General features: G+C 37.8%; 1 protein-coding gene across 1 annotated transcript; it reads right to left on the reverse strand.

Annotated features, from left to right (window-relative positions):
* Positions 1-275: 275 nt before the first annotated feature.
* Positions 276-12,492, reverse strand: LOC134212549 (uncharacterized). The gene is made up of 3 exons (XM_062690527.1): positions 12,352-12,492; positions 11,897-12,079; positions 276-710 (listed from the first exon to the last, which is right to left on the reverse strand). Exons 1-3 carry the CDS (start codon positions 12,398-12,400, stop codon positions 487-489), a joined length of 456 nt encoding a protein of 151 aa, XP_062546511.1. The 5' UTR covers positions 12,401-12,492; the 3' UTR covers positions 276-486.
* Between the last annotated feature and the right edge of the window lie 160 nt (positions 12,493-12,652).

The following is a 12,652-nucleotide window of genomic DNA, read 5'->3' on the forward strand; positions in this document are numbered from 1 at the left end:
AATCGCATCATATTTAACTGGCAATTGCCAAGAACCCAAATAAAGGTACTCTAGTCATAAAAGTATTAAACTCGAGAAAGAAATGAAAACAGCTAGAGAATCAATAATATAAAAAGAACAAAAACTCTAAAGCCCTGTTGAGCTATCAATTAGCGATGGTAGAATATATGTACAAGTGTTTAATTCATGGAATATAATGTGCGAAGGTATATTTGTACAATAAGAACAAAAATCCTCACGAATGGGTTTTCTTTCATCCGAAACACTCCAAACACTTTTCATTAAAATTACCTATTATTTATTCTTACTACGTGTACGTAATAAACAGTAAAATCGATTTTTAACCTCTTAAAACAAAATACTCTGGACGGAGTCAGGTGTGTATAAACAACGGGTAAAATTTCCTTGAGTTGTCGTTCTATCTGATAAAATGGAATGGATTTTGTTAGCTTTCAGTTTGTATGTTTGTACTTAACAGAAATTCCGTTAGGCGAACATTTGTCTGAACATGAAACTTAAAACTATAAGGCACACAAGGCTCACTGCCGAAATGGTGACAGATTTCGCCGCATGGTTGCAGCCATCCTGGGCACAATAGCATTCCTCCCAGTAGACCCCGTTCTCGTAGACGCCCCAGTTGCACACGCCGGTGACACCGGTTTCCGATACCGAGGCGCACCGTCGGATCACCTGACGCCATCGGCCGTCCCCTGGAAACAAGGAAAAAGATTATTAGAAAGCTGTTTCAAATATGTTGATAATGGAGGCTATGAAGATACGGAAAGCTACAGAAACTTGTGTGGCGAGTAAAATGGATACACTTTGTCCAGGAAGTTGAGAATGTTTCCTGTGTGGCATCATCCCGCCGAACTGGCTCTCCGTTGGTTTGGTAGCTTCAATGATATTTGCATACCTATCTTGCATCAATGCACACTGGAAGTAAATTGCTCAATTTCTAATATATCTCACCCTCACATTCCCCTTATTGCCTAACTAAAAAGAGGAAAAAAAACTTTGACGTGGGACTTTTCTTGAACAACTATTTACAACTATTACACTTTTTCTTTAAAAAATCACCTAATCTATCGTTGGAACGCTTTCATAATAAAATACAAATATCAAACATTCAAATAAAATATTTAATTTAAGTTTTTTTCAATATTGAATATTTAACTCAATATTTAAAACCAACTATAATCATGTTATCTTACCCATTTTCAAAATCAAATGTTTAATTCAAAACCTACATCAAAAAAAATCCAAATTAAATTTTACAATTCAAAATCCACATACAATATCTGATGCACACATACCATATTTACAAAACAAATCAAACCAGCCTTTTTTCTGGACGCCTTCGGCTTCAGAAATTTCAACTATTTCAAATTCTCCAGATGCATTCCTTTATTTTTGTTTCAAATGCGTCCATCATTGCAATCCAAACCAATATAATTCGATCCGACAGACCATAGCCAATTCAATTTGCTGGCCTTCGAACGGAAAAGCCGAAATAATGTCGGTTGCTCTCCATACATACTCTCTATTGGCTCTTCAAGCTTAGGACAATCAATCCAGCTTTATTCCACAACATCTTCGAGATTCAAATTTGAATCATTGCATTCAGCTGGTCTACTGCATTAACGTTTATTTGATAAAAGCAATTCACCCCTCTTCTGCAGAAGCTTCTCAAAAGCCGCAATAATCCTGTACTCTTATCTATTGTACCTTCGACAACACAAGTAGAAACCCGACGAGAAAATAAATTGCGTTCAGTCAAAACTAATGAGAACAACAAGTCAAATAATCCGGCACCTTCGACATTACAAGTCGAAATCGATGAGAAAACAAATAATTTATTCTGGCGCTCTTCCATCGAAGGCGCTCACGTTTCAAGTCTAAACCAATGAGAAGCAACAGATTTTTCAATCCGGTGCTCTTACAGATCGCCGATGAACAAAAGTTTCAATCCGACGCTCTTCCAGAGCGTCTTTGACATCACAATCCGAGACCGATGAACAAATGTGAACAAATCATTCAATCCGACGCTTCCAGAGCGCCTTTACAATCGCAAGTCGAAACCGATGAGAAAGTAAATGAACTGTTCTAGCCAGGGAACTGAAAAGGTGGCTGATTCGCCTACCCATCATTCAATCAATATGCGCACAATGTTTTTATTTCTTTAAATTCGTGATAACAAAGCTTCGGAGGCATCGACGTACTATTTTACGACATAAAATAACTATACAAACACAAAAGGCTCAATAAATCTCAACAAATCGCAAGTTTTCGTTAGGAAAAGGTAATTGCCGGTAATTAGTACTAACTTCGTACGAGCCTATAACCCAAAATGAGCAGCTGAATTGGGGAATACCACCCAGATTTCGGGAACCAAAAACCGAAGTACCAAAAACGATGTTGTGTAGAGTGCCATTGTACCGCAGATGACAGGCGTTTCACCCTCCTGATTCTAGCGCTCTTAGAGCGCCTTCGACACTTCAAGTGGAATCCGATGAGAAACATAAAACTTTTCAATCCGGTGCTCTTACAGGGTGGCTTTAACATCACAGGGCTGGCATACTCCTCAGAGTAGTCGAAATGTGCGTGTCTTTTGCACTCCTCAAAAAGACAGCAGAGAGTGTGTTTCGCTTATCGCTCATTCTTTCTCTTCTACAACGCAGTGAGTCCTCTTTGTGTTTCTACTCTGCAGCGAATGCATTTGCCAGACACAAAGAGTTGAGGATAAATGATAAAAATAAACACACCGTGTTCCTCAATGAGTTTTGACAAAATGGTGAATCAAATAGAATGGAAATTAACATTGCTAAATAAAGTTAAACGTAGCTGTTGATGTTGATACTATTTATGCGTAATAAGTTATTTTTGTTTTTGCTGGCTTTTGGGATGTCTGTGGGCAAAGCTATTTAGAAGCCTTGTACTACCAACATTATTCCGCCCCACCTGCTTTAAAATAATGACGAGATGATTTCTAAATACAATTTCCGTCAGGTAATCTTGGTAAATATAAAGGTTCTAAATTCGGAACAAAAACAGAAAACATTGAACTTATATAAAGTTCCATTATTTCATTTCAGTGCTAATTTTTTCTTGATGTTAGCATCATGTTCAATTAATATACTCCTGCTCTGACAATGGGTTTTTGTGTGTTTGTCGTCGAAATACTGATCCACCGTTATTATTAGATGAAGTTATTTCATTGTCTACAACCTTCAAAATAATGTTCACGACCGTATGAAAGTGTATGAAATTTCATTGCAAAACACTGTCTATCATGCACAATTCTGTGTTAAATAGTTTTAGAAAAGATTTATGATTTACGCCAAGAAGAAGAAGAAGCGGAAAGATATTTGAAAAAAAATATGGCACGGTAAAGCACTCGGTGAAATTTTTAAAACTCTTCTCACAAGTGCAATATCACAAAATAAAAATCAAAATTGAAATTATGTGTTTATTATACAATACAAGGAAAGTTCATCCCCGTACTGCTAACCGTTTTATCTAAATTGCTTCTAGAAATTTCGAGAAGCGTTTTAAAAATTTCACCTTGCTTTCCCGTGCCATTCCTTTCAAACATCATTTTTTGGCTTCTTCTTATTTTTTTATTCAATCCTTATTTGCCAATGCTATACTTTTTAGCATGGAGCATTAAACTTTATTAAAACCCCGCCGTTTCTAACTGAAACGTAATTAACCAATTTTTCAAGGCGAAATATGTGTGTTCCAAAAAATTTCAGCGAGCTTCGTAGAAAACGATATCGTTTCCAAGAATGTTGCACTAAGTGGCACAACTTTGTGTTGGCCCAACTCTCACTGGCATAATTCTTTCACTCTTCGTCTTCGTCCTCACTCACCGTGTTGGCTTTGTTACACGATGAGTATCAGCCCCACTCTCTGTGGTGTGTATTAAAATCTCCTCATTGTGCACAGTGTGTGAGGAAATGCCAGCTCTGAACATCACAAGCTGAAACCGATGAGCAAATCATTCAATCCGTCGCTCTTTCAGAGCGCTTTCGACATCACAAGTGGAAAACGATGAGAAAATAAATAATTGAATCCGGCACTCTTCGAGAGCATTTTCGACATCACAAGCCGAAACCGATGAGCAAATCATACAATCAGACGCACTTTCAGGGCGCCTTCGTCATCGCAGCATCGAAATTAGTTCAGTGTCGGAATCAGTTACTGTGAAATTTTATTATAGCAGCCGCGATTATGGCTAGCGTGGAAGGCTGGATAGATGTTAATATTCGATAGGGTTTTTGGCGAATCTCGGTTCAAACATACCCAAAACCAAACGATCTATATTGTCGAATAGAGCTCCCTATTATTCACCTATCCCACTAACACAAATTTTCCTTCCCGAGACATCTATGAAGGTAGTATGGGTTCCCTGCATCTTCACTAGTAGATGTTGAACTAACATTCCTTCCCTTCCATCCGTGATTGTAAGGACGTGGCCAGGTATACAACTGCTACTGTACAGGAAAAGGTACTAATCCCAAGTACCAATTTGCGACAATATACAGTAGATTGCTCAATTGAGCATTGTATAGGGCACTGCACGGGAACATCTCTTTCTCTTTCGTTCTTCATAAATTTTGACGTTTACTGGCCTTGTTGTTTTCTAATTTCTATGCAGCGAGAAAGAGACAAAGCAGTCCGTGCAGTGCCCTATAGCCACCCACGATTTGTATACAATACAATACAATACAATCACATATGCTATGCTATGCTAACCCTTCAAGTGACTTCACGGGAGTGTTCAGATCTGAAGCTTTTTATTTCGATAACTAAGTCATCCCCAGAGTGCAAAAACGTGAGTTTCTTTTTGCTACTTTATTGCGGGGTGTATTGAAGTGTTTTGAAGCTGTTTCTAGAACAAATCCAATACATTTAAATTCTTGCGTTTTAATTCGCCATAATAATCATTAGGCGATAACAATATCACCGCCTTACCAACATGTATTTGTTTGCTTTGCTCGATAGTTCAGTTCAATCAGTTCAATTAGGTAGATATGGCTTCACTCTTTGCTCCCAGCTCTTTGCTATTGGCGTAACTAAGGAAAAATTCTAAGGGGGGCTAACTTTTTTTGATTCCTACAGTCAAACACAAAAAAAATTGTTGTATATGTTCAACCGTCCGCAAGTTGACCTTGAAATTCATTTATCAACAACGATATTTAACAGCTGACTATATAGGGTAAGACGGTATAATGCGCCCCACCTGGCCAAAACGCCCCCCTTTGATTTCTAGAAAACTATAACTAATTAAGGGTCAAAATCAGTTATTACCTATAAGTATTTGTAAACCCACCATACTATGTGAATGTGGAAGTATTTTTGTATTACGAAATGAAAATAATAGCAAAATACAAAAAGTTACAGTTTTGATGTAACTTTTCATGTTTGTTTGCTCAACATTCTGGAGCGACTCTGGCATACTATCCGCAAAACTTGCACTGAAACACTCAGTTGGGCAACAAAATAACTTTTCTCAGTGGTTAATAAGATATAAAATTCCTTTTATCTTCAAAAATGTAACGATTTTCGAAAACATGTTTCACTGGCCAAAACGCCCCAGTGTAGGCAGGACGATATGCCCTTATCAACTGGACACAAGCGCAGCGAGCCTGCAGCAGTTGCTTCCAAATTGTATGGAAAATATTGAAATGTAATTCACACCTGCCTTAATGTACTTATGTTGGTTTTTTAAAGTCAAGCGCATAAGGATTTGTAGCCTTTTTATTATGGGATTGATGAAATATTAATGAAGGGCTATGAAACGTCTTTGGTTGAGGTGGGGCGTATTGCCCAGGCACCATTTAAAATTCATTTTTTCACGACTTTTCAAAAAAGCTTTATTACGTGTAATCTGTAATATTTTTATATGACTACTCACGGGCAATGCATTTGCGACTTCCTGGACTACCAAATAACACAAAGTTTGCATAAATTGCGTTGAAAAGTAAAAAGTTATTAAGAAGTTGCCTTAGGGGGGGCATATTATACCGTCTTACCCTACAACTTAAAGGTAATATATTTACATGCCAGTGGCATGATGTGGCATGATGCCACTACATCTGACAATAAATTTTATGTGCAATGATCGATAATTACCAACTTATAATTACTTGCACATAAAACTCATTATCGAACTATAACAGACTTGTTTTCTCAAGGAATGTTTGTGGTTGAAGTTGGTAGAAAATTTTCTCTGGTGAAAAAATGTGAGCAAATTCAGTTAGGAATATGATCTAATCAGTTTGAATTTTCCAGATTCACTTATATTTGTGCTTTTTGGACATATGTGAAACATAAATTTACATTTTACTCGCGTCAGTACCGCTTATCGCGTTCCGTTTTTATTTCTTCCCGATGGAAGAGACAACACGCCAAAGAACTTCCGGAATACGCCTGCGTCTCCGAATCTACTTCAAGATCGAGCGCCGAAAAGAAGATGCCCGTTTCATCATGGACAACGATGAGCTTGAATCACAACACGGTGGACACAAACGTTTTCTATTTCCATCTTTTTTTCATGGTTCATTCCTTGAAGACCTTCCTCCGGTATGGAACCACCCGTTGTGACCTGTTTCCAGCCGTTAAGGTGGAGTGGACTCCGAAGAAGCGCCGATATAGTGCGAAGCTACAGAAGATGGTTCCGATAGCGTGAAACTAAATGACAAACGTTTCGCTGCAGGGGGAATCAAAAATTATCGTCGTGACGTTCAACTATCTGGCTAGGAAATTAAGAAAATTCACGTATGCTGATTGAACCGGAAAGCAGTCCATCTAGAGCAGTGAAATATATCCGCGTAGTACGTGGCACTGCAAATTGTGGAGGAGATATTTGTTATCAGGTGCAGTAGCTGTACCAGCAATTCTACGCCGAGTCACCTTTGGAAAGTGCCATAGTTTCCTCAGAGCAAATCATCGTTACCAATGAAACATCGCCAACATCGATTCCTCCACCATCCATCTTTTGAAATAGAATCAAATGCGATACCAAAACATAAATTCCTCTCACGGTGGAGGATACCGATTCCTTCTCCGCTCTGGCAATATTACCCACATCCGCACTTAAATAATGAATACCATATTTATATCAGACAATAAAAATTAACCATTATTTAAATACATTGTGTTTATCCCCTTTTTTGTAGGTTTTATTTTATAATAATAAAAACTAAACAATTCATTTGGCCTATAAACCAGGTCGCATGAATATTATTTGCAGCTGCATTTGGAGTATATTGGAAAACCACATTAAATTAGACGTGCATTCATTTTATATGTACGTTACACATTAAATTTAATGGCTACCAAATTTTCAAATTTTATATGCATTGTTAATAAAAACCATTTGCAAAGCTTGATTGCAAAAACCTATGTGCATTGCATGTAAAATTTAGATGGAAATTAAGCTCAGTGTACGTTAAAAACATAAGAGCTTCAGATACATAACACTTTCGAGTTTTATATATCCATTAGCAGACCCGACAAACTTCGTTTCGCCTAAAAAAATCCTCTGATTAGTTCTTGAGTTATGCAAAATTTTCTGGTTCATTTGTCTGGAAGCCCCCTATTCCAGAAGAGGATAGGTTTCAAACCACAACATAAACATATCTTCCCTTCGAAAACCTCCACATGCTAAATTTGGTTCCATTAGCTTGATTAATTCTTGAGCTATGATGAAATTGGTGTTTTATTTGTATGGAAGCAAAGAGGGGAGAGGTCTCGAGCCAACTTAAGAACCTTCCCCGGCCCTAAAAACCTCTATATACACGTCGATCGGATCAGTAGTTTCCGAGTCTATAAGGTTCAGACAGACAGAAATTCATTTTTATGTGTATAGATTAGAAATCATTTCAAGTTATTTCTCATTTACATTTTAGTTACCTCTCCTTGAAATTTCAGGGTTTACCGAGCTTTTTTGGATTTCAAGAATTCTAGTATGATTATTGGAAACCCAAAGTTTTCGGGAAATAGCAGCAACATCGTTTGAATACTTTACCAAAGAAATCTGCAGAAAGAAATGTCTGCTATTACAGGCATATCATACGTTGTACTTGGCTATCACATTCTCGAAAGGTTTCTCATGACAATCCTTTCAGAAATGCCATGCATTTTTAAGGGTTTTGTTGGAAAGCTAGAGGTCATATGCACACTTAAAAAAATACTCGCAACGCAATGCAAACATAAAAATCTTGAAGAATTAATGATTTGCTGATAAATAAAAATCAAGATTTGTTAGAAATTCTTCGGTAACCTAAGCAGTACACAAGATTCTCCTGCTCAAGTTAAACAATTGTCTTTTTCATGTTGTCTAAATATTACGGGTAGTTTATTATTTTATATGAATATTCTTTATTCAACCAAAATCTCAGCCATTGTATTTGTTCTGTTAGTCTGTTACTTTTATTATTTACTCTTCTATTATTAACGCGTCAGATTTCGTTCCGACTCAGAAGTCGACGGGAACATTGTTTAGTTTGAAATTTAAAAATAGATAAAAAAAATTCTTCCTGGACATACTCGGTCTTGTTTGACGTACAGAATAAAGTGGTATAATATGGTTTTAACGCACCATCCAAACAACGCAGGGCACTATAGTTACTCAATCTTTGACAGTTAATATGTGGGCCTGACGTTTTAGGCTGATGGTTAATTTGTTCTGGAATGTTTTGAGTAACAGAAATTGCTCAGCCTAAAACATGTCTTAAAATGTCTCAAACACAAAAATATCATTATTACTTACTTAGACTATTAACAGAATTTATTAAACATCGGTTCATGTATTCTTGACCGATGTACTATCGTTTACAACCACAAACGAGGTAGGGAAGAGCATCATCGCAACTCATTACCCACCGGAAAGGATGCAGCCACACCACACACCAGCCATTCACCACTATTCGTAGTTTCGCGGAAAACCCAGGTCGGCAATAAATTATCAAGTAATTCAGACGTCTAGTTAAAGTAAAATCCAGTTTTAAGCCAAAGTTTTGAAAAAACCTTGTGAGACAGTGAACGTTGTGTTTGAAAAGAGAACATTTAGATAACACCCTCGACCAGAACCCTACTGAAAACTAAACGCTACGCACTTTCCCTAATGAGCTTGCAATGCAAGACCACTTTTTTCCGGACCATGTGTGCTCGTTGAATGTCCAGTGGCGAACTACAGTTCCGGTCACAAGTGCGGTAGTAAGATTCGATCTACCACTTCGGTTTGAGAAGGACCGCAAAAGCCGTCGTTTTGCCGAAAGGGTCGTGACGCCGTCAAACCCAAGATTTTTTTATGTACAGATTATCCGACTTCGTCAGTAGATGGGAATAACCAGCGCGGGGGGGAACATAAATTTTCAGTGCAAAACGTAAACAAACGAGCATAAATTCCATACAAAAATCCAAGATGGCTGAGTTGGGGATATTGACAAGTCGGATAACCTGTACATAAAAAAATCTTGGTCAAACCTTTCCGCGACAGTGGCATTGCAGCTCAACCGTGAACATACATGGAAGCACCTGCCGGTAAAGAGGAAGGCGGAGAAGCGCGGAGAAAGGATGTGTGGAAGCGGAACGGCGAAGGTGTCCCGCAAACAGAAGCAGCACAACGAGGAAGTGGAGACGATAGGATGAAGTTGGCTATGGAAGTAGGAGAGAAGGTAAGATTTCTTGGTCGCGAAAGAATGAATCGCTTATGCCGACCCTGAGGTTATGAGGAGAGAAGTCTCATGTGTGCCGAAGTGAGGATTGCGCCAACGATTCAACTGATCAGTTGGTTCGATGGGTAACGGTGAGCTACGGTGAGTAACGTTATCGTGTCATTTACTGAGATCTTCGGATTCATCCTTGCTCCACTCAATTGTCTTCGGGATATATCAGAAACTCACCATCGTCTTTAATTGGAAAAATCTTGGTTTTATTCCTATGAAAAACGTACATATGTATGGGAAACGATTCAAGATACACACACTTAGTTTTCATTTCTGCAGCTCGGCAAAAATCCGCACAGCCGTGCACCAGCAAAATAAAAAAACTGATATTTCAGCAAAAATGACGTTTGTTAGCTGATTTTCGGCAAAACATTTGCTGATTTTCAGTTATTTTGACAGAAATCTCGGCAAAAAACATGTTTGCTGGGGCACGGCTGTGCGAATCTCGGTAAAATTTCAACATTTTGCTGAGATCCCGGTAAAAAAAATAAGTGTGCTTATCTGTTTATGTAATCTTTAAACTGTTTCGCCTCTCTTCTCATTCTATCCAAGAAGAAAGTTCAATCTTATAAGAAATATTTCAACTGCAATTAAATGCATTAGAACCGTAAAATCATAATGACTAAGCAAATGCGGTATTTCGAAAAAAAAAACGTTTCAGGTGGTTCAAAACGAAATTCCGCGGAAACCACAAATTGAAGAAATTTATTTAACCAGTGCGATCGATCGTGTGATGCTGGAGTGATGCAGTTGATGCGGAAGAACACGAAGTGAAAAAATTAATGTCTGAAACGTTCGTGTTGCAGAAGCTTATTTAACGAAGCACATTGTTTTTGCGTTGGATTGATTTGAAACACGGTTTTCCTCTTCGAGTTTTCAAAATGACTTCGTTTACAATAAATGTTTAGTCGCTTACCGAGGTGGCTTCCCATGAAATTATCTTTTCAATTAATCAACGATTTCTTTCCCGTGGCGCTCACGGAGATACAGAGCATTCCTCGGTCTCTTAATATAACAATGAGTGTCAAACTAATTTTCCTCTCCAAATCCCAAATTGACTGAAAGGAAGTGACCGGCTCATATTGTCCATAGCAGCTGTTTCTTGCACTCAATTGAAGTCGGTTGAGCTTGAGAATGAAAATTTTACAACAAGGAATGCCTCATATGCACAAACACATATACAAGGACAAACAGACAATAGCTCAGTTCGTCGAGCTGATTGTATACAAAACTATGGGTCTCCGAGCTTCCTATAAAAAGGTTGAATTTGGAAGAAAATGGTAGCCTTTTGGTACAACTTTTTATATGAGGAAAACAAAATTTTCAAACTTGGAAAATTGCTGCCGTAAAAACTTTGCGATCACATTTCTGAAATACAATCTGAAAAACATATCTTTGTGCATGTTAGAAAGGTGCAGAGGATTCTTCTAGCGATCAAATTTATGCTATCAACAATTCTCTATCTGCGTATACGCCTGGCAGATGTGGATATATAAATGAGTATCCCACTAGATAAAAAATAAAATCTGTGCATTTATTTTCTGGTTTTGAGTTAGCTCAATAGCATAAAACCACGCTGATAAGACAACATTAAGTATTCTTCAGCATAATCACATAATTCTTATCGAAATAAGGTCAAATACAAAAAAAAAACAGAATTCGAAACTGAACACAAAAAATCCCATAATTTCTATATTTTTAAATACTTACTGATATAAAACTGAACTGATATCAAATTGATCAGATTCGGGAGCACATACTCCACGATGAATTCTTTTGAAAGCGGTACAAATGCTAGGGTATTACCTTATCGCCAATGGTATATAGACGGGTCGCAGTTATTTGACTACGAAAAAATGAAATCAGAACTGCGTACATGTAAAATGAATTTAAAAAAAAATCCGCGAAAAAAAAAATTTCGTTTTGTTTCGTAAAATTTCGAATTAACCTTGATTTCGTATCGTTTCGAAGCCTCAAGATAAATCTATATTTCGTTTCGTTTCGAATCAACATAGACATTTTAAATTTCGTTTCGTTTCATTTCGTTAGGAAAAAGTGTGTTATCACATACCCTTAATAATGACACTATTCCAATAAGGACATGATACCAATAGGAATCTGCTTCGAAATGTGTACACCCTTAATCGAACGATCATACTTACAAATAAATCCTCGAGGGCTCTGATGTACCACCTTCATGCAGAACGAACCCGGCATGTTTGACTCATCGCTGTTGCACTCGATGGCAATATTCTGCGTTCGATTGAATTTCTTGTATGCGCCACAGTTGTCCACCCCCTTGGGATCCGTCGGTGAGGAACACTGATAGCAACGTATGGCGAGAGCTGCAATTGCACCCGGAAGAAATTTAAGTCAAGTTCAATTGAGCGAAATGAATTTTAATGAACTACGCCTGTGAAACAAGTTAACTGAAACTGGAACCGCCAACAACTTTGTTTAGTTGAGTTTGGCTATTTACATGCAGCGCTCCAACCTAATGGGAGTGGCACCTACGCTGCGAATATTGGTGCTCACAATGTTTAATGCTATGCTACCTGTTTTTTCGCAGTCAGTAAGGTTGAGCACTGATGATCAATATCTATTTTGAGACACTTACCTGAGCTAAACAAAGTAGAGATGATAACGGCTATTAGTGTAGGATTCATTTTCGTAACGGAGATTCGACAAAAACGGAGAGATTCTTAAGAAATTCAACTAAATCCTGCGGGATCAAAACAAACAGCAGTTCGTCGCCATGAATGTTTGGAGTCGTTCTGAGGCAACCTGTCAACGGTGAGATCACGTCATCGATAGCTATAATGTTTTCTTGCACGAAAGTCTATTTGTCACGAATTCCAGCCGATGCGGCCCATAGTTATTATAGCAAGCATAATAACTCATTCGCAATGTAACGTGTT

Source organism: Armigeres subalbatus, chromosome 2, assembly GCF_024139115.2.
Source record: "Armigeres subalbatus isolate Guangzhou_Male chromosome 2, GZ_Asu_2, whole genome shotgun sequence".
In the NCBI taxonomy this organism is placed as follows: Eukaryota; Metazoa; Arthropoda; class Insecta; order Diptera; family Culicidae; genus Armigeres; species Armigeres subalbatus.